Source organism: Hypomesus nipponensis, chromosome 16 (genome assembly GCF_054491055.1).
Source record: "Hypomesus nipponensis isolate SF chromosome 16, ASM5449105v1, whole genome shotgun sequence".
Lineage (NCBI taxonomy): Eukaryota > Metazoa > Chordata > Actinopteri > Osmeriformes > Osmeridae > Hypomesus > Hypomesus nipponensis.
Window position 1 is genome coordinate 8403204 of NC_140376.1, and position 25248 is coordinate 8428451.

At 49.8% G+C, this 25248-nt stretch overlaps 1 protein-coding gene across 1 annotated transcript in view; it reads right to left on the reverse strand.

Annotated features, from left to right (window-relative positions):
- Positions 1–25248, reverse strand: part of ptprsa (protein tyrosine phosphatase receptor type Sa) — a 144078-nt gene that overhangs the window by 23388 nt on the left and 95442 nt on the right. Inside the window, exons 12-23 of the mRNA XM_084675492.1 lie at positions 23016–23209; positions 21865–21891; positions 20492–20609; positions 14966–15559; positions 13749–13843; positions 13280–13530; positions 13030–13117; positions 12049–12261; positions 11198–11364; positions 9759–9874; positions 6148–6195; positions 1800–1897 (exon numbers count right to left, since the gene is read on the reverse strand). Coding sequence (XP_084531618.1) covers positions 1800–1897; positions 6148–6195; positions 9759–9874; positions 11198–11364; positions 12049–12261; positions 13030–13117; positions 13280–13530; positions 13749–13843; positions 14966–15559; positions 20492–20609; positions 21865–21891; positions 23016–23209 — 2009 coding nt within the window. The remainder of the gene's footprint in view (positions 1–1799; positions 1898–6147; positions 6196–9758; positions 9875–11197; positions 11365–12048; positions 12262–13029; positions 13118–13279; positions 13531–13748; positions 13844–14965; positions 15560–20491; positions 20610–21864; positions 21892–23015; positions 23210–25248) is intronic.

Below are 25248 nucleotides of genomic sequence, written 5' to 3' on the forward strand. Positions count from 1 at the left end.
GTTTTCGGTTAGGGCCTCGTCTCCGGCGCAGGAATAGAATAGACAGAATTGAGATTAAGGCTAAATAAAGTCCAAATGGAGGCCTGATGTAACCGTTTACCCGCAATCATTACCGGTGAAATACCAGCCCAGCCTCACAAGGATCCTCCTCGAACAGACCTCCAATCTCTCCCCTGCACATGGCCCTCCTCTGTACCCCCCCTCCCGTTGGCTAGCTGCCTCCTTCTACCCTCACTCCATTGTTTTTTCAGTTTTCCCTGGAGTGTGGTGAGTAGTGGTTCTTGTAAAAGTGTGTGAGCGTGTGTGAGCGCGCGTGTGTGTGTGTGTGAGTGTGTGGGTGTATTATGTGGAGAGTTTTGAAGTGAGTAAGCGCTCGTCGATTGATCCCAACCACGCCCCTTTCCACTACTGATCTCGACTCCCAGGTGTTGCTATAGGATGAGTGACAGCTCCCATCAGGAGAGGGTGGGGTTTCATGGGATGGGGTTGCCAAGTGCCAACAGTAGATGTCTTAGACACTCTAATAGTCTGCAGCGTGGGCCGGATTAGTCTGTAATGACGACACGCCCTCAACTATCTCTCTCCCTGTCCCATCTCCGACGGCATCCTGGAAAACTCCCTGTCTTTCATTCTCTCTCCCTTTCCCTCTACCTCTCCCTTTCCCTCTTCCTCTCCATGTTTGGTCCGCCCAGATTCCTCCAGTCTGAATGAGAGCCTGCCTTTCCAATCATTACCCAAGCCCTCCCTCCCTCCCTCCATCCATCCCTCCCCAACTCCCTTCCCATCCAGTAAAAATACAATCACTCAGGCCCCTAAAAGAGCCTCGCTTGGCAAAGCAGGGTGTCCCAGACTAGCAGTCATTCATCAAGAAAATAACCAAATTAAAATTACACTTCTCCATTTAATTTGATCCTTTTTTTTTGGGGGGGGGGGGGGATCCGGGGGGGGCAGAGAGAGACGGAAATGGAGACAGAGAGAGTGCAAAGTTGTGCAAAACACAACTTTCCCAGGGCCAAGTAATTAGAACTTCTGGTTGTGTTGAGTTGTCGCGTTTGGCAAACATCCTTCTCTCTCTCCCCCCACGCCCCAAACCTGCACACTCGATATCCTCTCTTGAGCTTGCAGCATGAAGGGATATCTATTTGGTGCACAGCCCGATCCATATTTATGCATAATAGATACAGAGAAATACTGTATCACTACCAAAAAGTCATTATCCAAGCATTGAGCAGCGAGCATCGCCATGGGTCTCCCGCTGTTGGCACCTCAGTGCCCATTTCCTCTTGGCTCCAGGAGGTTCTTCACTGCCACTGGACGACGGGGCGGGGTGATTTAGCGACAGCGGGCGAGGGATATTGCTGTATGCAAACGAGGGCTGATTCAGCTCTACTGATCTCTAATCAGCGGTCGGTTCATTTATAACCTGCCCCGCTCTGAAGCTCCACACAGCGCCCGCTGCCCCCCCCCCCCCCCGCGCCAGAGAGAGAGAGAGAGGGGGAGGCAGGGAGAGCGCGAGACGACATCCGCGAGGCTAACTCGCCCCACGTCCACCACGGAGCGCCGAGCTTCGACTTTGAACGATCGCCAGGCGACTGGAAGTCAATGACGGCTTGCCGTCTCTCTGAGAATGGCATTTGTCCATTTTCGGGAGCAAACCCTGTAATGTCAGTTCACTTTTTTCTTTAATCATTACTCCAGCCGTCGGCCATTAAAACGACTTGTGTACCGAGCGGGCAGGCGTTCACCTTATTGCTTTTCAACCCAGAGAGCTGAGTGACCCCTGACCCCGGGCTGCTCACCTCATACTCCTGGGAAAGCTTCAGGTTGTCGTTGGCCTTGAGTAGATCGGTGTGTTCCGCCAGCTCCGAGATGGGGATAGGGGGATGGTTCATCATACCTGCTCACCACAGAGAGAGAGAAAGAGACAGACAAACAGAGAGAGACAGAGAGAGAGACATACATAGAGAGAGAGAGAGAGAGAGAGAGACAGACAGACAAAGAGAGACAGAGAGAGCGTGCGAGCGAGAAAAAGCGAGAGAGAGATAGAGAGAGAGAGAGAGAGAGAGAGAGAGAGAGAGAGAGAGAGAGAGAGAGAGAGAGAGGGAGAGGGAGAGAAAGGGAAAGACAAAGAGAGAGACGGACAGAGAGAGAGACATACAAAGAGAGAGAGAGGGAGAGAGAGAGAGACAGACAGACAAAGAGAGACAGAGAGAGCGAGCGAGAGAGAGAAAGCGAGAGAGAGAGAGAGAGAGAGAGAAAGCGAGAGAGAGAGAGAGAGAGAGAGAGAGAGAGAGAGAGAGAGAGAGGGGGAGAGGGAGAGAAAGAGGGAGAGACAGATAGACAGACAGACAAAGAGAGTGAAATAGAGACAGAGAGAGAGAATCAAGGAGGAAGGGCACAGACAGAGAGAACGTTTGTTAGTCTGGCTGCCGTGGCTTCAGAAGAGAGGGGCCACGCCTCTCTGAGGTAGAAATGATGAGGGCAAAGGGGGATTGTGGGTAAAGGGATTTCTGCTGACAGAGGGGGGAGGTTGGTGTCAGGAAAACTTGAGGGTGAAACCACAGAACATTCTAGAATTCTGTATGATCTGATGGATTGGGTGATGTTAGACCAGGCCAGAGCTCAGAATTCGTATTCAGCACACTCGCTTTTATTCCCCTGGGTCTCTAAGTGTACGAACTACATTCTCAAATAAAGTAGGACCAATAGGTGATTGCAACGGTGTGACAGACTCCCCAGACCAATTATTGTTCTGTTCCACCCAGAGACATAGCGTCTAATAGCTTGCCAACGAGAGACAAGTCGACAAATTTCAGCTTCTGACGGCCAAATAATAAGCACAGGATGAAAAACGACAAAAGTAGTCTTGCATTTGGGGTTGATTTAATGCAGTGTTGAAAGATAAAAGCTTTGTGCCTAAAAATACAAAAACAAATCTCTTCATGTATGCAAGTGTGGGGTATAAACTAATATTTCTAGCATGTGAGCCATTGACTCGAACAACAGCAAGCGGACGATTGGTGAAACATTTACGACTATATGCAGGCAAATATTTCGAATGGGTATATTATACGGGTGTTATTGGCTGTTTGAAAGCTATCTTCTTACAGATTGTTCTACTGACTCCTAATGACTATCGGAAACATTAAGCCTGTAGTATTTTCAACAACTCAGAGGCCTGGCCTGGGGGATGGGGAGGTGGTGGGGGTGGAGGGAGATGGGGAGTCAGTTTGGGTTTGGTTGGTTGGGGGGAGGGAGGGAGGGTGAGTGACGCAAAAGTGAGAGCTGCTCCACTCCAGCCAAGGCAAGGCCAAGCAAGCATGACGCTGGTGCCCCTCCCAGAAGTCCTTCGCTCTGCCCTGCGCTTCCCTCAAGACACACCACCTGAACCCTTCTCACTTTCTCAAAGGATTACGCATCCGACGCATTTTTTTATCAGTCACAAAATATAAATACCGTTTTTTGGGGGGTCTTTTCTTTTCACAGTTCACGCGAGCGGGCAAACGGTGAAAAGGATCTATCTACCAAGCTCAACATTCAAACACAATACAGCACTCTAAGCAGAGCTGTGTACTCTCCAGCTAAGCTAATCCATTTAGGGCCATAATGCTGTCCATGTAATGGAATACTGGGCCGGTTCTATATTGTTCCTCTGTCCCTAGAGAAGGCCTGGGCAAATGCTTAACGCTGTCATATTTTTAGAAAGGGCTTTTGAAAGGCCCACGTCTCCGTCGACGGAAAGGTCAAAAGTCGTTGAATTGCTGACGTCCCTTCACAATAAAAGTTCGCCGGAGCTTAATTGAGCGTGAACATCGGCATAATCACATTAAGCATCCTCAATTTCCCTTTCAGCGGGGAGTGTTTGGGCCATACTGTGCGGGCAGACGCCCGGGTCGTGTTAAGGAGGGAAACCTGACTCTCGCAGGCGTCACTCCAATTAGCGACGCTGGTTACATGATATTCAATATTTTTGTTAGGGGCAATGTACAATTTCCATACATAGAGATTACAATGGTTGGACAAGACAAGAAAATAATCCAGGATAGGAACACGCACATTCTGCTGTACACGTAGTTAATTGCTCGATATAAAAAGGATCATATTTAAGATCAACAACGGTATGGTAACACAAACTAAACTATGGTTGAAAGAATGTTATTTTTTCTGTTGAAGGTTAATAATGCAAGACTGTAAATTGTTAGACAACATGTAAAATCCTCTCAAGTTAAAGCATTTTGACAATCGTTTTAATGAGTTTCTTTCTTTTGCCTACGCATCAGTTTCCGAATGAGCAAACACCACTCCCTAATTCTCTACGGATCTCCATGGGGAATGAGTGGTTATTAGTTATTGTTGGAGGGCGCGTTGATCGAAAAGCAAACAAATTGAAGATTTCATTTTTGGTAAATTAACTTGGGTTATCGTTTTACTTTCTTCAAACTCAGAGAAAGAAGGTATCTCAAGCTAGCAGCCAGATAAACGCTGGGAATGCTAATGAAGGTGTCTCCTTCATTTTCCCTTGAAAAAGCGAAGAGAACCTTGTTAGCAGCAGAGATCAAAGGAATTTGTGTTTGGCTGTTCACAGTTTGTGTTGACAGTGCACACACACACGAAGAACACACACTGATATTACTTCTTCCAAGTTCCTATCTTCAGTCAATTTTTTTCTGTCATGTTAGAACGGGCCAATTCTATTCTAGGAGATCATTTAGCTTTAGCGTCGGTCTACGAAGGAAAGTTGACGCCCATTAACTACCTCATCCTATCAAAACTGACAAAAACTGAAACTAACAGAAATGCTCCTCAATGTCAAGAATTCAATTGAATCTTTGAGAGAAATGTATGAACTCCTCCTTTCGTATAAAACATGGTAGGCATGTTTACATGCACACATACTTCCCACAATGCACTGCAGACAAGGTTTCCCTGAAAAAGGTTGGATATTCGAAACGGCTCTGCAGCAACTCCTTGATCGCAGTCAAACTTTTTGGGAAACTTCCTCAGCACCTGTGCATGCATTGGAACGTGCCTCTCCCTCCGTTCTCCCCTGTTGTCCCCCCTCCTTTACACAGCGCACCGCAATCTGTGTTGTTCTCGTGGCGGCCAAAGACAAACCAGTCAATCCCCTTCCATTTGTTCCCTCTCTTCGTATTCTCATTTACAGACAGTACACAGCGTCGCATTCTGTATACGTGTTTACACAAAGGATATTCCATTTCTAAACGAGGCTTGGGCACGGCCCAATCTCATGCAAAGTCTCTCAAGGACAAGTTGTTATTCTACCACCCCCCCCCCTCCCTTTCAACTCCCCCCCCCTCCCTGCTGCTTTTTGCTTCCAATATGAAGTCTTCCCCGTCTTCCCAGCAATCAGCAGCGAGATCAATGAACACAGAAACACGAGTGTCTAATTACACATTTCCAATCTCCAATCTGCAGTTGAGTCGACTGGGGAATAATCACCCTTTTTAAAAAGCTCTGCTGATTCACCCGGAGCCTGTTTATATGTGTTTATTTACATATAAAAGGGAGACTGTGTCTCAGTGTGTTTCCAAAAGCCCAAAAAAGAAACAAAATCAAACCCTTCTTTTTTCGCTCTCTCTCTCCCCGTGTTGCTCCTTTCCAGCCAGGGAGGCGATCAAATGTCGAACCATTGTTTGCCACGGCTTCAATTAATTCTGCTCGTTATCTTCGACTGCAGAAAAAACCCAGTGAGTTCAGATCGGAATAGGAACAGCAGTGGTGGGTGAGGGGAGGGGGGAAGGGGGGGGGGGGGGGCGCTGAGCAAGGGAAGGCTGTGGAGGAAAATGTTGTGCGAAGGGGGGGGGGGGGGGGGGGCTCCTGTTAAAACCCATCTCTACATCAGCAGGAGTGATCGCAGAGGTTGCGCACGGTGGATTAATGCATGGCCAACAGCGTTGAGTGAACATTCAAACTGGAGTCCCGAAAAAAAGGCTATCAATAAATAAACAGCCCAGGAAATCAGGAAATTAGTGCTGAACATTTGCTGTGTGTGGAGAAATTAATTCAATTCAATTAATAAATGCAAATCAATTGAGGTATTGGTCAATGGGACAGGGATGGGCAGTGCTCGAAACTCAAAAAGAATGCGAGAATACAAACACAGGAGTCAAATGCATAGGGACTAACTTTCATAGTCAAAATCGGCTTCACTGAGAGGACTGCTTAGCCCAGAATCTGTGAAGGATAGCAAACATAAAAAAGAAAGAAAATAAAAAACAGTTTAAAGGAATGCTGAAATAAAAAGCAACAGAAAGGTCCTAAATCCAACAAAAACATAAAAGGCCAGACACACAAAGGAAATAGAAGCTTGTTATTTCTTTGACCTTTTTACAACCGTCGACCCATGTAAATGTTCCCACCGTCGTCATTTTTATAACAGGAATAATAGTGGTCCTCAACCATCCTGAATTATTGAGTTCTTCCTCAGGATTCGGCCCCGAGCGTTGGAAGCCAAGATAGACTGACAGACTGGCAGGGAAAGTAGGCCACGCATTTGTTTCCCGTTTGGACCCTCCCTTCTTCCAGCGAGTTCCAATCAGCACGAGGGGTGAATGAGCCGTTTTTTTGCCATGGGTGTCCACCTCTCCTGCCTGACTGAAAGTCTTCGATCAAAGACCCAGACTTCCGTGGTCTAAAATGTGGACCGGCGGATAAGAAAACAGATTTATTATCTCACGGCTCGCATAAACAACCGTTTAGGGGGTGGAAGGCATGGGAGCGGGAGACTCTTTTGTCCATGGCGGTGAGAGTGAAAAGCGTGGAAAAGCATCTGAATACTTGGTTGACAGCTTCATAGGCTTGCTGCTTGATGGTCTGGATCATAAGGAACCACTTCTGACAGTTCAAAGTCTGCTGGAGAAGAGAAGATCCATAGGAGCTTAAGGAACACGGCCTCACTCGGATGGGGTTGATAGGGTTATGCTGGTGGGGGTCACCTGCGCTGGTAAAAGTTATGGCCTCAAAGCTGCCCACTAGTCTACTGAAGAGAGAGAGAGAGATCTCAACAGGCAAGGAATCCAGGAAAACCAATGCCAAGAGCTAAAACAACCACTTTTGTGGTGAAAGGGTGAAGACGTACAACTAATACCACTATATTATGTATTTATGGTACTTTGTGCTTGGGCTAGGTAGACCATACCATTCTAGGAGACGGATCGACAGACTCCTGCTTTCCTGCACAGCAGCCCGACTCAGGAACGTGTGGGCGATACGGAATGGCCGACGCCGAGTGTCGACCCCTCGAGGCGGCCCCAGCTCCCCTCCCCCGCCCTCCTCCAGGATGACTCAGCGAGACGGGAGACGTCACCCGCTGCGTTTGTTTAGCTCGGACATTTCTCATTTCTCCTCCTGATGCTTGTTTAGACAGCGGGGGGGGGGGCACGAGCAAAGGGGGGAGCATATGCCGTTGTCAAACACGCCGTGGTCCCTCCCACCTCAGGGCGGGGGCGACGTGGAACGCGCGGTCGGCGGGAGATGGCAAGGCGACCCACCTAATTGATCTGTGGCAGCGACAAATTAAACATGAGGGGGGAGGGGGAAGGGGCGTGTAGACATCATCTGTCTCCAGATGTCATTCATCACATCGGGGGGGCAGGGGGGCAGCGGCTACAGTACGTGTATGTGTGTTCAGGGAGCCAGGAGGAGCCGTCATAGCGAGAAGAGGGTGGTCCTAATGCAGGTTGATTAATGTGAGCGAGTGTGTGTGTGTGTGTGTGTGAGACGCCTGCAGTATTATCTTGGTGAGAGAGAGAAGACCAAGCCACTAATTGCATGGAGAGAGAGAGAGCGAGAGAGAGAAAGTGAGGGATGTCGAGAGAGGAGTGGAGAGAGAAAATAAACGGAAGTCGAGAACTGAAAAACAAAGACCTCGGACGCCAAGGGAAAAGAAAAAGCAAAACAGATAAGAGACAGAAAGCGAGAGAGAGAGAGAGATGGAGAGAAAGAGAGAGAGAGAGATGGAGAGAAAGAGAGAGGGTAAGAGAGGACTCTAATGGCCCTTGGCTGAGGGGGGGGGGGGGCAGGATTAGACAGACAACAGATCTCCACTGAGGACTGCTTCATTAGTTGGCCGACTAATGTGTGCCGATGTACCAAGAGCCAAATGACCAGGATAATAATGAGCAGGCGCCAGCCCTCCCAACCCCAAGGGATCATGGGACATTTACCAGGAGTGGCCGTCACGTGACCCGAGCCGCTGACACAGGCACGCACTAACCAACCCACGTTTCCGCCCAGCTCCTCGTATGACTCGCGAAATATATCTATGAAGCGTTTACTCCCGATGCTGGGTCACTGAACACATATTGCTTTTGGGACATCTGCTCCGTTGGGTTGGAGGGACGTCTCTGAGTGTATCGGAGTACGCTCGCTTGAACAATGGCTGCTATTAGCTAATGGGCTTGTTCGCGAACGCTTGCCGCCTCGCTTAATTGGACAAAACTGTCCGCTTAAATTAAATTCGAAGAGGGGGAGAGGAGATGAAGACATTGGAAAAGGACCCCACGGCTTGACGAACGCTGTGGATAAGAACACCGGGACTGCGTCGACACACAGAGCGGGGGCCGTGAAAGCGTGTGAGCGAGGGGCTGTGATAGTGTCCATTTTTCCCCTCCCTTTAAGGAGAGGGATTGGAGTGAGGGGGAGGAGGAGGGAGGGCAGCTGGAAGTTCAAAGGAAACCGAGGCAGTGAGTGTCACCTTGCCGCTTGTCTTCTCTCGGGCCATCAAACACCTGGTGCTGAGATCCGGGTGGTTCCTGCGGTTCACGGTTCACGTGTGCGTGGGTTTCAATCCCTTGCATGCACCGACAAGTGTATATGTTCCAAACCCCCTCCTCCAGCAGATGTGGAAGGAGGTGGGGGTGTTTCCTGGACGACGATGGGGGGGGAGGGGGGCGAGGAGGAGGAGGAGGAGGAGGGGGGGGGGACTTCACCCAAGCCGGCTCACCAGGCAGCGCCGGAGATTAGGTCCTTTTTGAAATGTGAGCTTTTCTTTTTTTGATGGACTGGGGATTGCTGACAGAAGACGGATGTCTGATAGACACGGAGAGTGCGTGTGTGTGTGTGGGGGGGAGGGGGGGGGGCGAAGAAGGGAGGGAAGGAGTCACTCAGGGCCGAAGACGAGGAGGAGGGGGTCAGAGCCAGGCGAGGAGGCAGGGAGGAAATGTCATCCTGGCTTTAGACCGAGAAGCCCAAGAAAATGAAACGGGGATCGAGTGTTCTCTCCCGTTAACGGCAGGCTTTAGCCAAAATGAACAACCGGATGGAGGTGTCCAGGGCTGTCGAGAAGGGTGGGGGGGGGGGGGGCGGTCATTGGCAGGGCTTAAACTCGAGGAAAGTTATCGGTGAACACCGTTCCAGTCGGCCAGAACAGTAAGAACAGCCGCCACAATATGTTCCTAGATAGAGCGCCATATGGTTATTGAGCATGAAGGGTTTGTAGTTACATGAATCGATGAAAAACATAAATGAGGCACGTATGAGCAAACAAGACATTGTGCGTTTACTTCATCCAGTATGGAAATAGCCCATATCTGTGCATCTGTCCCTATACAGTTTGAGAGTACACTTAGGATTTTGCTTCTGCATTCCCAACGCATCGCTTACACACTTGGACATTCGAATCAAAACCTTTTTATGACCTTAAAACCTTTTCTGTGTAGGTGTGGCTGTGTGTGTGTGTGTGTGTCTGTGTGCGATTCTGTCAGTGTCCTGTGTGTGTGTGCGCATCCACAGCCTACCTGGGGTCTGGAAGTTGATGCGTCTCATCTCGACAGGGTCAGTTGGGTGGTGGGGCGTGATCTCGGCGTTGTTCAGCAGACATTTTGTCCGCGGCTCAGACTCTTTTCTTTTGCGGCTTGAAACGAGAGAAGGGAAAAACAAACGAAGCGACGTGAGCCCGAGGAACAACACAAAATGGCCGCCGCCGCCTCCTCGCACACAAAAACAAGAAGCTCGCAGCACGAAAACAACAACAATTAGGCTACCGCTGAAAGTCAACAACGCTCCGTGGAAACAAAAACAGCTGAAGTTGAGCAGGCATATCTGGCGAGCCAGCTTCGTGTTTCCCTCCCATTTTTTTCCTTGGGTTGCCGCCACAACTAATTAAAAACATATTTTATGCTGAGACAGGTTATTTTCGCTCGGAAAACAGCAATAAAGTACAGCCAAGTCTTACCTGTCAGGTTTGCTGCTTCCAGAGAAAGCAATGGAGTCAAATAAATATATAAAGATGGGAAAAACACAACACAGGGAGAGAGGGAGGAGAGAGAGAAATCAATAGAGAGCAGTTTTAAAATTCACACGGGCGGCTTCTGCGCTCGCTCGCAGCACCAGATAAAGCTCATCAGCATTTGGAGGAGCCTGCGTGTATGTGTGTCAGTGTCTGTGTGTAGTGTTTGTGTATGTTTGCGTGCGCGCGTGTGTGTGTGTGTGTGTGTGTGTGTGTGTGTGTGTGAGGGTGAGGGTAAGGGGAATGTCAGGGCCAAGGACAGGCCCAGGAAACACTATCCACCAGGGAGAGAGGAGGGAAAATGGGAGAGAGGGGAGAGAGAGGGAGAAAGAGAGAGAGAGAGATTCAAGGAGAGATGTTACTCTCCCTAAGTAGCGGCAGAGGCAAGCCAAGGTCAGACTGCTAGGGGATATGTGATAGTGAGCTGTAGCTCTACCACTCTTAAACTAAACCCGAGAAGCTGCTCTGATGGGATTTGTAGTCTTTTGGAAGTCTGTGCACTGTAGGCTGTACATTGGGAAAACTTTCAACTTTACATTTTTCTTAGTTACAGAGACTGGTTCATCATTCAAAGAAGCAGCTCTTCTTAGGAGCATCAAAAGTACATGGAGTCAACCCTTCTTATCTCCCCTCTCTTCTCTTTGCTCAGTCCCTCGCCCCCAAGATTCTCCTCCATCTCTACCATTTTCAAGAACATCTAATAAAACAAATCCCCAAACAGCCTGTCCAGGAAAATTGGACATTTACAAGTTTACAAAACTTCCTGCACACCTTCACGTACTCCTAAATCTTTATTAAACCTCTCAGAGTTTTACCCCCAGTTTGTTTTTTCTCTCCCAAAATAGGATTAACCTTTTTATTCCCGCTGATGAACACATCTCCCCTCCTTGGCTGCCCACTCCCCCTCCCCCCCAGCAGGCACCCAACCCAAACTAAGCCTCAACTCACTTCTTGTACAGCAGGATGGCGATGACGATGCAGATGATGAACACCACGGCCAGGACGGGTCCCACCACCCAGATGAGGCCGTCCCCGCCCGTCTCCATGGGCAGGGGGTCGCCCTCCAGCTCGGGGATCATGTACGTGTCCGTGTACGGGCTGGACACAAAGGCTTTCTGCGAGTGGGGAGGGAGAGAGACATAGAGAGAGACAGAGAGAGGGAGAGAGAGAGGGAGGGAGGGAGGGAGGGAGGGAGGGAGGGAGGGAGGGAGGGAGGGAGGGAGGGAGGGAGGGAGGGAGGGAGGGAGGGAGGGAGGGAGGGAGGGAGGGAGGGAGGGAGGGAGGGAGGGAGGGAGGGAGGGAGAGAGAGAGAGGGAGGGAGAGAGAGAGAGGGAGAGACATAGAGAGAGAGAGGGAGGGAGAGAGAGAGGGAGAGACAGAGAGAGAGAGAGAGAGAGAGAGGAGAGAGGGAGAGAGAGAGAGAGAGAGAGAGAGAGAGAGAGAGAGAGAGAGAGAGAGAGAGAGAGAGAGAGAGAGAGAGAGAGAGAGAGAGAGGGAGAGAGAGGGAGAGAGAGAGAGGGAGAGAGGGAGAGAGAGCAAAATATCGACCATGTGAGCACCGTAGCACGTTCAAACGTGCATGCGCACACTGTTTGCATTGTCATGTGCGAGTCCACACAGTACATGTGTGCACCGCGCGTGTGTTTGTGTGTCTGTCCACGCCGCACATCTGCATTTCCATGTGTGCACGGCGTGCGTCTGCACAGCACACGTCGGGACAGTGAGTGTCTGGACAGTACATGTGCGCACTGCATGTGTGTGTGTGTGCGTGTGTGTGCGTGTGACTCCCCACCACTCACCGCGGCGGTGCTGTTCAGCTCGGCCAGCAGGAAGAAGACGTATTCCTGGCCGGGCTCCAGGGCCTTGCTCTCGCAGCTACTGTGCCGGTGCTCCGCCCCCACCGTGAATGAGGGGGGCAGCTGCCTGAAGCAGGCCGTGATGAAGGGCTTCCTCTGGTCTGGCTGGGCCAGCTGGCGTCGCGAACGCCGCTTCGGGTTCACCTCGCGCAGCAGCTGAGGGAGGGAGAGACGAGGGGTGAAGTTTGTTTGTGTCAGTTTAGTCCTTCAGCCGCCTCTTGTTTCTACTGAATGCCTGGATGTTAGAGGGCTTTATGTAATTACTCTTTCCTAAGAGACCTTTGGGAAGGAACTGCTTAATCAACGGGTTGGTCGTCAACAGCGCGGCCGACCGATTCTCCGACATATTTATCCGTCATCGTGCTTACACGTCAACTCCATTCCTCAATGTACGCGATCGGTCTGCGATGTACTGCGGATTCTGGATCAGGCCCCAATCAATGGAGACAGGTGATGAAATTCACCGTTTCCTCAGACCAACTGTCATTTGCAGTCGATCTATTTCGTCAAATTCCCAGCACCCAATCAATAGCGGGCGGCTGTGAAACCTCTGGATGTCTCCCCGCTCAGAAACAGCACTGGAGGACTGCGCTTGAAAAGCTGGAATGGGGATAATCCCAAATCCAATAGGCTGATTGGCTAAACAGAAGTCAAGGTCACCTCTAAAACTGGAGGGGGGGGGGGGGGGGTGAGGTTCCCTAATAGGAAAAGCTAACTTAGCCATGAATAGACTGCATAATGTATATATGCAGTCCTGTCCACTGCTGTGTATGATGTATTATACTAATAAGACTAAATCACGTGTTTGTATGGTGCGTCGGCATAAACATACGCAAACGACAACATTTGTATGCGGACGTTAAGGGCTTTGTGCTATATGTGTGTGTGTGTGTGTGTGTGTATGTGTGTGTGTGAGGTCCGCACCTCCTCCAGGTCCATTTCATCGGGGCTCTTGAGGTTCCGGACCGGTCCGCTGCCTCTCTTCAGAGGAACCACCACCACGTAGAAGCTTCTGGAACACACGGAGAACGAGGACAATCAGAACAACTCCTTCCCAGGAGGGGGTTTAAGCGGTCAGATCAGAGAGAGAAAGACACAGAACTAGAGAGAGATCGAGAGAGATAGGGACAGAAAAACTAAACGCCCAAAACGACAAGTGACGAATTTGTCTCACTTGATATCCTTGCTCTCCACCGGAGGGAAGACCATGGTGAGGGTGTGTTCCGGCTCCGTGTAGATGTCCAGCTTGGGCTTCTTCACCAAGATGGCGGGCGCCGTCTTGGTGACGACGCGGTGGCGGGCGCCGCCCTCCGTGTTCTCCTGGCAGGTGACCCCAAACTCATAGGTGGTGTTGGGGCGGAGGTTGGAGACCAGAGCCTTTGTCAGCCTGGCATCCACATCCATCTTCTGACGGTTGTACTCAATCTGGGTGGAAGGATGGGCGGATGGACGGGTGGGGGAAAGGATGGATGGAGAAATCACAGGATGGATAGATGGTCGGATAGGAAGATGGATGGATGGATGGATGGATGGATGGAGGGAAGACAGACACAGAAACGCAGGTGAAGATTTATACCCGTAGACGGAAATCTCATGATTTTTTCGGGTCCATGACACGTTTCAAGAAACGCTCAGTCACTCACTGTGCATTTGAACGGGAACTTAGTCTGGGTGAACTTCCATGTCAGTAAGACGGTTGACTTGGTGACCCACTTCACTGTGAAGTTCTTGGGGACGTCTGGGAGTAGACGCCGACATGAGGGGAAAAAAACGAACAAAAAGAAAACGAAAAAGAGGACCGTCAGAGAGCGGGACGGACAGGAAAAGCGAGCCGAAAAGAAAGAAAGAGTCGTTTCGTTTGAGCTGCGGCTCCTCTGCAACGAGTCCTCCCGGTCGGATAGTGAGCGAGCGGTGAGCTGTGATAGGCTGTGAGGGGAGGGGGGGGCAACGCGATTGGTTAAGACACACAGCACGGGAGACTCATGGACACAAACCCATGGACCACAGGGGGGGGGGGTGGGGGTGCCCGCTGGCTGGCCACACAGGCAGTGCCAACCAAACCCGTCTCTCCCCAGCAGACGCCGACCGCTAACCGCCGCGCCACTGGGAAATATGCGGGACCCCCCTCGTGGGTCGGGGACCAGCGGTCTGTCGACGGGGTCTGGGCTGGCGCTGCCAACAGGCTGCCCGGCGGGCACAAAGACAGACCCAAACACAGCATGCTGACAGTCCTGAGCAGTGCATCTGAGGGGATGCCATGCTGCAAACCATCCCATTGTGGGAGAGGGGAGGGGGTTGAGGAGTAAAAAGGGGGAAGAGGAGAGGGGGTCTCAAAAAGAAACTAAAAACCAAAGAAAATGAGGAACCAAAATTAGCTTTCTGTACACCTACAGTAGCCTAAAGTATACTCTTGGAGTGACTTGATATGCTGATATCCTACCTTTTTTATCATTTCAATTTTTTTCCCCCGCAATTTGGGGGTGTGACGTTGCATTCTCTGTGTGAGTGTGCTTGGCAAAAAGGGCTTGCAAGGAAGACTGACACAGTGACTGACCAACCGGCACTTACCTTGAACGCTGCGGCTCCTCCCCTTTTTTTCAAACTGACTGACTGTAACTTACTGACTTGCTGTTACCTTGTTTTGGGTTAGTGAAGTGAGAGTCCCCCGCACAAATTTTTTTCTAGGTTCTATCTTTGCTTTTCGTGGAGGAGTGAAGGTGGTTGAAGGAAAAAAGGGGGGGGATGTTGTTTTTCATTTACAGTGGTGTTGCTGTAGATTTTTTAGGGGTGGGGGGGGGGTAAAGCTCGCCCCCCCCCCCCCTCCCCCCCACGGTTCGGGAGAGAAAACGGCAAGCCCTACCTGCTTGTAAGGCCAATGTCCGATACTGGACCGGAGGGCAGTAGGGCCCTGCACCTACACTGGTGTGCGCGCGTATTTTCACGTCGTACGCCGAGTCGGGTCGGAGGCCGTCGAGCACCAAGCTGGACCGACTCGCCGGCACGCTGAGTTCGCGGGCCGCCGCCGCCGCCCCTGCCTCCTGGTACGCCAGCGTGTACTCTGTGATCGCTCCGTTCCTCTCCGCCAGCACGGGCGGCGTCCAGGAGATCTGCACGGAGCAGCAGGTGGCGTTGGAGGCCTGGCTCATCTGCGGGTAGCCCCCAGGCGCGTGCTCAGGGACGCTGAGCTCCACGGACGCCTCGTCGCCGAAGCCTCCCCTGCTTTTGGCCTGGAGCTTGAAGAGGTAGACGGCCCCCCGGTGGACGCTGGCCACCGTGTACTGGCGCTCCTGGGGGCTGAACTCCAGGGTGGCCAGGGGGGACACGTCCTTGCGGCCAAACTGCAGCCGGTACCCCTGGAGCTCCGTCCCGGGGGTGGTGGCCTCCGGAGGGTCCCAACGCACCACGGCCGAAGTCTCGGAGACCGGAGTCACCGACAGATAAGGCAGACCCGGAACTGCAGAGAGAGAGAGAGAGAGAGAGAGAGAGAAACAGACAGAGAGAGAAACAGACAGAGAGAGAAACAGACAGAGAGAGCAAGAGACAGACAGAGAGAGAGAGAGAGAGAGAGTGAGAGAGAGAGTGAGAGATAGACAGAGAAAGAGAGAGTGAGAGAGAGAGTGAGAGAGACAGACAGAGAGAAAGAATGAGAGAGAGACAGAGAGACAGACAGAGAGAGAAAGAGAGAGAGTGAGAGTGAGAGAGACAAGACAGAGAGAGAAAGAGAGAAAGAGAGTGAGAGACAGAGAGACAGACAGAGAGAAAAAGAGAGAGACTTGAGAATTGACAAGCTTTATTTGTCTGGAGAAGCCAGGTGAGGACTCAATTTTCTTTTTAAGCTCGTCTTTGTGCTGCTCGATATGTCGATAAGCAATAATACACTGTGCCGGCTTCTGTTGAGGAAAATAGGGGGTTGTGTGCAGACCAAAGCCTAATATTTCCACCCAAAAAATCACTTCATATTTGTATTGGGCTTTTTTGAGCTAAACCACAGGATATATCGACGGTTCCAGGCGGCACTAAAGGATTGGGCAAGGAAAAAAATCACAAAAGACCCAAGGCCATTTTATTTTCGTTTTTTTCAGTTTTCTAGTTGTAACTCCAGTAACACCACAAGTCACCATAAAGTTGTTTATCAAGGCAAGAATCTGTAGATCCCTCTGTAGATTTAATCTGATTCACTTCCGATTATAAAAGTGAATGTGGGTACCTCTAATACCTCAGCGTTGAGTGATCTCCTGTGAAAACAAAACAATAAACACCACCTCCTATCTCGTCAACAAGATTTCAATCATTCATATCAATTCATATAAAATAACTGGCCAATCTAGGTTCCCAATGAATGAGAGACTACAGATACACCCATAGTATACGACAATGGGATTCCACTTGGAAAAAAAGACCCTTATAAGATACCACGGAAGGAAGATACAATCTCCTCAATAAAGTTTCGGCGCTCATCTCCTCGTCGCCGAGATAAAAGTCCCTCCAGAGTGGGATGAGGGCTGTCTAGACGGCAGGCTGCGGCGTGGCCCAGTTTCAGGGCTGGTGGATGACTCCCTTCCGGCTGTTTCTCAGCGTCAGGGCCCCCCCCCCATCAGTGTGATGAACTCGGCCCGCTCACCGGAAGCTTTATTCGGAAGAGAGCGCGGACGGGTGAAGGATGGCTGGGCTGAAATTGCACTAAGGCCCCGTCTTAGCGAAGCAATGCCAGCGCAAACCAGTCACTTATGAGCACACCAGCAGACAAACAGAGTGATATGGAAGCCGGAAGACTTTTATTAACCAGGCTCGCACTCCTACCAATCACTCTTACTGTTCTAGTGTGCATGTACTATATATATATAGTATATTATACAGTATATATGTGTGTGTCTGAGTTAGTAGCAGTCAGAACCTGCCTCTACATCTGCACTGTAAGCAGTTTGGCTCCTTGCCCAGGCTCGGTCCAATCTGGAAAAGCTAAACATTAGTTTTGAACTCCAAACCTTTTCTCCCTGGTACACTGTCTGCCTCCGTTTAATGTGTGTGTGTGTGTGAGTGTGTTCAAGTGAGTGCAGAGGTGTGTGGGTGCCCCATATTAAACACATAAATAGGAGCACTTTCACACACACACACACACGTCCACTTTGTATGCGCTCGTTTCTCCGCTCGTATTCTTTATTTCCGTTTTTTTTTATGGGTCTTTTCCGGACAGGGGGAGATTGAGCTGGGAGCAGTAATGGAAACGCTGCATCCTAACGGCTCTGAGACAAACGCTGCTAATGCTTTTGGCTAACAAGCTCCGTCTCAGACACAAACCGAGCCTCCCTTATTTAAAGGCTGAGGGCCCCCCCTTTGAAGCCACTGCCAATAAACCCCAACGAGAGCACCACAGACAGTGCTCCTACGGAGCGCGTCTGCATGCGAGTATATGACATATACGAGTATATGACGAGTATATGAGTATATGTGTGTGGGTGTGTGTGTGTGTATGCTTCGTGTGCATGGACGGAGTTAACCGGGCGGGCAGGTAGCTGCGGGAGGATGGGAAGGTGGAGAGACCGAGAAGAAGAGGAGAAATGCGGAGGGGGGTGGGGGGGGGGGTGGGGGTTGAGAAAACGGGAGAACGCGGGAGCCGCGGACGAAGGTGACTGGGGACAAAGAGCAATCTGTCGAAGAGAGGACAAGAGGGAAAGGGTGAGCGAGCGTGTGTGTACCGTATGGGTGTGTGTACTCTCTGTGTGTGTGTGTGTGTGTGCAGGAGGGGTCTCCGCCACCTTGATCCCCCCCCCCCACCCCCCACCCCCCCTCATCTCGGACCTGGCTCAACCCCTCCCGGGGGGCCTGGAGGCACGTTTCCCATCAGGCCGCAGCATTAATGGCCGCTGTTGACACACACTCTGCCTGATGGAGAGAGGATTGGGTTCCCTTCCTCATTTCCTCGTCCACCGTCTCACTTGAACACACACACGCGCGCGTGCACACACACACTTTTCTTAGCCCCCCCTTCTTCTGCGAGTGGGCGTCCGGAGACAAGCGCGTGTAGGTTTGTACTTGTGAGCCAGAGAATGTGTGTCTTCGTGCCCTGGGAGTGAAGGGGTGTGTGTGTGTGTGAGTGTGTGTTTGGAGAATAACCTTCTACTATCTTAGTGATTAACCTGTGGCTGCAACTTCCAGTGAGATATGGAAGGGGAAAATGGAGTGTGTGTGTGTCTCTGTGTGTGTGTGTGTGTGGGTGGGGGGGCGTTCTTACAGTCCAGCTTAGGAGGCCTACGGGGTACAGCCACCCCAAAAGTGCTCCGCAGCATTTTTACACCGAATTGATATCCCGGCATGGGCCGGGCCAACATTTGAGGGCAAACATAATTGAAACTGGCTCCTTTATATACCTCATTTAGCCCCTGTAATGAAAAATAGCCAGGCCCCAGCCCTAAGACATGCACAGTATTTGACAGCAAAGGTCTTTCATAATCTCTGGTTTCACCTTATGTTTTGGCTTGACATTGGCACGGAGATAGAGCTAAGACAGAGAGGACACTGAGTGTGTGTGTGTGTGTGTGAGAGAGAAAAAGAGAGTTGTGAGGGGTCTTTGGAGTGACTGTGTGTACCAGAGCTGATACAGGAAGCATAAATCACCAGGTTCACATGAGAAAGCCCATTAAGGGCGCAAATGTTTCACTTAGCGACCATGTCATTGACCGTAGACTGGCTGGCTGTGATGTTTAGGTGATTATCCTAAAAGTGGTCTGATTGGATGAGAGCAGGGCTTAAATGTAGGAAGTGGTTAAATATGCAGCATGGCCCCCCCCCCCCCCCTACACGCACGTGATACTACTACAGCTCACCAACACTACGTTCCAACTCCCAGTCAGCCAGTGTTCAGTAGTTCGACTTTCAGGAAGGGCCTTCGCAAACCAAAAAGGTTGAAAAACATCCCTAAACCGAAAGCCTCTCTGATCGAATAAGCGGCCAGGACAACACACATCTATAGAACGAGTACGATTACTATATTCAAGTCGAAAGAGAGTACGCCTGGGATGAAAAAGAAAGGTTTGGGTATTTTTCAAAATGGCACCCCTCAAATTCTCTCTCTGACTCTGCAACCAAGTTTCCTCTCGGGGATCAATAACGTACCCACTACGACTCCTCCTCCTATTGGTTGGTGTGCGTGTGCCGGAGACCAGCCTTTTGATGTCCAGGCGCCGCGCGCCAGCGTCCGCGCGCGTGTAAACACTTTTGGAAAAAGGGGCGAGGGTCCGTGTCAGGCTTTTATCAGCAGCACGAGGGGGGCTGTGGCTTAAGTTGTCTGACAGCACAATGTCTCCCAACGAACGGGGCAGAGGGAATCATGAATGCATCCCCTTCCCCCCCCCCCCCCCCCCCCGGCCACGATTGCTGAGCCCCACGGCCCCCGTCTCCCTGCTCGGCTGCCACTTGAAAGAAGAACGGCAAGCTCTTTACCTTCCGGAAAGGCCCGCTGTGGATTCGTCTTTTTCTGGGGTCTGGCCCGCCTTATTTATTTATTTAGGAGGGCCCCCGCATAAGCCATTTTTCCACGCTTCAGTAATAAAAAAGGAAAGGCTTTCCTTTTGAGGGATGGATGAAGTGAGCGAGACTGGCATATCAGTCACCTGGGGTTGACAGAGAGAGAGAGAGAGAGAGAGAGAGAGAGAGAGAGAGAGAGAGAGAGAGAGAGAGAGAGAGAGCGAGAGCGAGAGAGAGGGGGGAGGGAGGGTGCCCGGGCACCTTTGGAAGCCGTCACAGTACCCAAGACCTGAGATGGGCACACCTGTCAAGATCAGGGCCTGTCATCAAAAGGGTGTGTGTGCGCGGGCGCGCGTGTCTGTAACCAGCAATGCTGTTCGAAAAGCTCCGTGGCAGGCCGGCATGGCCGTGAGCACAAAGGAGCCTCGTATCTAAGTCCCCCAGAGGGGCCGCGTCCTTTCCAGGGAGGCTTTCACACTCTCCGCTCTCACAGGACCGGGCCCCGCGTTCACGGGAGATTCTCTCAGGGCTTCTAAGGAGGCTAAAGGGTTCCGTTTAACCTGGCTGGCCACGGTCCCCGCGATTTGGGAATGGGAACTTGCACCCTTTAGGGGAAACACGATATTGGGACCAAAGTTCCCTAAAATTCCACCGAAACACGGAATAGTCTCCACTTGTGACGTTCGCATTGTCGATGTTTCAAATGGAATTGATATGTGCGCGCTGCGCCGCTATCATACATACTGTATTGGATTTTACAGTGGAGGCCGACAAATTCCCTCGAGTCGAAACGAAAGAAGAGTAATAAAACAAAACAAATCAAACACTTTTGAAACTCTTTTTTTACCGGTACTTCCAAAGCCTGACTGCGTGCTGTGGAAGGTAGCACCGTTCAACCGATGTGTGAATAGAAGCTACTGACCTGCCCCTTTGGTCACCACCAGTTTTGGTTTGCTGCGAGCCCCGTCCCCTTTGGTGGTGTAGGCAGCCACCGTAATGGAGTAGGTGGTGTCTGGCTGGAGCCTCCCAATGACCATTTCCTGTAAGAAAGAGGATGTAGACAGGAAGACAGTGTCAAAACGCGGCTCAATCCTGTGACCTCAACCACCTCGTCAGCTGACCAGCTTTTCCACAAGATCATGGTAAATCCAGCATCTATTTGAGATAGTTTTTACCATATTGATGGGGATTTCTCTACTTAATGGACCTCTAAAATCTATATTCTCTAACTTCATGGCTGTTCATGTGCTACTGTGCTGCCTATGACTCATTCCATAATTTTTGCATCTGTCTGAAAAAGTGGGGGCAAATGGATATTGGCTCGTCCACATTAGCTAAGACATTAGCCGGGTACACCTAACAAATAATTTAACGGACGAATCGATGCGTGCACGCATCTCGGCTAGACTTGCGAGCAGTTTCGCGAGGTATTTCCTGTGGTGTTAAGAGAAGAGGCTTGGATCAATGCTAATGAATCTTTCAGTGGGGAAGGTCTACAAGAAGGTAGGTGGATTTTCGGTTGGTCAGCAGAGAAATGGAGAGGTCATCATAGGCTAACAAGGACGGAAGCGCCGCCGCACACCCAAAATGGCATCCACACCATGCAAATGCATATGGACTGGATTTGAATGATGTCGGGGGTGAATGTAAAACAAAACAAAAACAACAAAAAAACCTACGGGGTCAGAAGATGGTAAGTTTAAGCAACCATTTTAGTTTTCGGAGATCTTGCAGTGAGTGTATGACAACGCAACCATGACGCTCAACGCTAAGCTACATGTCATGAAGAGTTTAACCAACTGAAAGAGCATAAAAATTGCTTTGTTGTAGAGAACTTATAATTGGGAGACCACCACGAGAGGGGATGAAAAAAATCTCACACAACTGCAGCATACACATCACGACACGTCACCCAAGGACACACACCACAGCTACACAAACCAAACACGGCACACACTGCAGAATTAGGCATTCCAGGCACAGACGGCAACAGACATTGCATCAGCCGCAGTCTAGCGGTCTTGTGTAGCTGATTAACCTCAGAAATTCCGATTTCACTCGGCTGCGTCGCATCAATACTGCAGACGGGCAACGCTGGCTTACATATTTAAGCGTAATATTCATCAATGCGGGATTTAAAAAAAAGATATGAAATATCAAAGCTTTTATTAGATAAGAGTGATGTAAGTCAAGTATTTCCCGACTCAGAGTACGGGCTGGGGTGATGCAATACCCTGTGCTTTCATTTCCCAACAAAACCGAGCAGTCCATCCTGGTGTGCGGCTCCATACTCACATATTCAGCGGTATCGTCCGTTTCCCACTAACCCCGCCCCATAGTGGAGAGTGCAGGAGAGAGAAAGCAATTTTTGGGGGGTGTGAAAGAGAAGAAGAGAGGGAAGAAATGAGAGTGTAAGAGAGACTAAGAGGAGAGGGTTGAGGGGTCGTAGAGAGCAGACACACACACGCGCACGTCTGAAGTAGGTCACACTGTACAGGTCGGGGGAGGAGAGAGGGAGGAGGTTAGCCACGTCCAGGGGGAGAGAGAGTGGAAGGAGTTGTAAGGGGGTCTGGGGAGGACTGTCCCTTTAGAACAGACACAATGTTTGACGGTTCACCGCGTGTTTTAGGACGTCAACAATCTTTAAAGATTGCCCGCCTTCGGTGTTGTCGCCGGACTTGATCAATGCATGGCATTGAGCAAAAGTTTGACGAGAGGAATGGACAGCATTTTCTTGTGGTTCATATCCCTTTTTAGTCTTTATCCATTTGGTTGTTGAATTTGTTCCAGGCTGCAATTCACTGGTTCGTGATATGTGCTCATAAAAGGAACATCCCTTTTGGCTGTCCATTTTGGTGTCAATGGAGGCTATCTAAAAATCTGTCTATTGCACTGGCTCCATTTATAATTCTAGCTTTCAGGAAGAGACTCTTTTTTCCCCTGCTATGCTTCCATAACAATTTCGTTTTTCCAAAATACTATAATCAGCCATTTTGTGCAGAGTTTCCTGAGCTAGATAAAGCCCTACAATCAGACTTTTAAAGGAATAAACATTTGGGGTTGCTTTGAAGGGGGTTTATGGGACCCGTAGCAAAACAAAGTTAAAGAAGGATATTGTGTTGGTTTGATTGCAGGTTTCGTCATGGGCAAAGGAAAAGAACACTGCAGAAAAGAGTATACATACAACATTTATGGCAGCCATATGCAGCCAGCAGAGACAATGGGTGGAGACTTTCCCAATAGAACTGGTCTGGTTTATTCTAGCATGTTTGAAAGTATTGAAAAAAATGGGCTTCGACTGTGTTTTCATCTATTCTGTTGGACATCCGTTCATCTATTCCAGTTTATTTAGGACAGGTCTTTCACTGTCGTTCCACTCTTTTTACTGTCATTGGGCTGGTTCTGTACGTGTCACCAACCGGTGGACCAATGGGAGGGCGGCGTACCTGGGCGTCGGCCAGCATCACGTCCTTGATGAGGGGCAGGCCGCGCGACTCCCCGTTCTCCACGCGCACGTAGTGCACCTGGTAGCCGCGGATCTGGCCGTGTTGGCGCCCCGGCAACAGGGAGCGCCACATGACCTTGAGCGCCGTGGAGTTGAGCACCTCCACCTCCACACGCCGCGGAGGAGCCCCGGGAACTGTGGATGAAGAAAAACCAGACCAAAAAACAGGAAACTTTTAGATGCTCCCGCCAGCTACACGCGCGAGAGCGCGCGCACACACACAGATAACCTCCCTTCCCCTCCTCCCCAGTATAGGTGTCTGCTGGATGCGCGTCTCGCTGTCTGGGTAGCTCAAGCCTCCGTTTTTCAGGCGTAATGAAAAGGCTTTATGCGAGGCCTTGGCGCCTCGCGCCTTTTTTACTGGGCCGCTGCCTTTCCGAGACAGACGACGCCCTCTCTGGCGTTGTTAAAAGCATTCCATTTGGAGGCTTACAGTGGTGGATTGTGGGGGATGGTGTTCGATCAGGGCTCCTGTCAGCCTCCTGTCAGTGAAACGGCGGCAGTGTGACTGAGGGTCAGACCCATCGCCTCATAACTACACCGTGGCGCTGTAGCGCTGTGGTAAAGGCGCGGTGGCGGATTTGTCGGTTACGAGAAATGCTGGGTGGGTGGCAATGTTTTAAGAGTGGTGCTAGATTTCCCGAGGGTTTTCTTGTCCGCGGGTGGTCAACATGTCACACTTTCCTGATTTGAGTCAATAGGTTGAGCCAATTCGGGCACCTGGGCCCTTTCTCTGATGTACAATGACATCATAGCTAGAAAGGTTAGGGTCTTTTCAGCTAAAGTCTAAAAGCAAGCCGGCACAAAGGTCCCCAGATTTAAGACTTCTTGTGACTCCAAGCCATTTTCTCGAAAGGGGCTCACTAGTCAAATGATCTTGTAGGCTAAAACCTTACCACAGGGACCGGGGTATGAATACAGCCTGGGTCGTTTCCTGCATATCCCCCTCCCCCCTCTTTCTCTCCCTCACATTTCCTGTCACTCATCATTATCCCTGTCCAAACTAAAAACAGAAACGCCCTAAAAAAAACATATATCCCCCCCAAAAATGTATCCGGAATGATCCAGAAGTTGAAGACGGGTTAAGTAAGTAAGTAAGTAAGTAAGTAAGACTTTATTTATATAGCACATTTTATACAAGAATTGTAGCTCAAGGTGCTTTACATAAAATCAATAAAAACAATAATACAAGTGTTAAAAGTCATTAAAATAGCAACAATAATATAACTATTAAAAGTTGAAAAAACCTTCTGAGATAAAATTACTTAAATGCTTCGGTAAAAAGGTAGGTTTTAAGCTGTCTTTTAAAAATGTCTAGCGTGTTTGCTTCCCTAATATTTATGGGTAATTTGTTCCATAGTTTTGGGGCGTAATTAGCAATGGCCGAATGACCAATCTTCTTATGACTGCTTCTGGTGACCTCTAATAGGCCTGCATTTGATGATCGCAGTGTTCTAGCTGGTGTGTAGTTTATAAGGGAGTTAGCAATGTAGCTAGGTCCTTGTCCGTGTAGAGCTTTGTATGTGAGGAAAAGGACCTTAAAGTCAATTCTGAAAGTGACAGGGAGCCAGTGTAAAGTAGCTAGGACAGGACTAATGTGTTCTCTCCTTTTAGTTTTGGTTAATAACATAGCTGCAGAATTTTGAATGAGCTGTAGTCTTTCAGTGGTTTTCTTGAGAAGACCAGTGAAAAGTGCGTTACAGTAGTCCAGCCGGCTGGATATAAAAGCATGAATTAACTTCTCTGCATCATTTTGGTTTATGAATGGTCGTACCTTTTCTATATTCCTCAGGTGAAAAAAAGCTGTTTTGGTCACTTTATTTATGTGAGAGTTGAAATTCAAATCTGAGTCCAGGATTATACCGAGACTCGTCACCTCTGGTTTAAGACAGGGGGTTAAGCCTCCTAGATTCTTAGTAAGCATCTTTCTTTTGGATTTGGGGCCACATAATAGGACTTCGGTTTTGTCTTCATTTAATTTAAGAAAGTTATCATTCATCCATTTGTTTGTTGCCAACAGGCAGTTGGTAATGGAATTGATGGCCGTTGCATCGTTGGGTTCAGTGGATATATATAGTTGTGTGTCATCCGCATAGCTATGGAAATCTATGTTATGTTCTCTGATTATGTCGCCTAGTGGTAACATATAAAGAGAAAAAAGTAATGGACCCAAG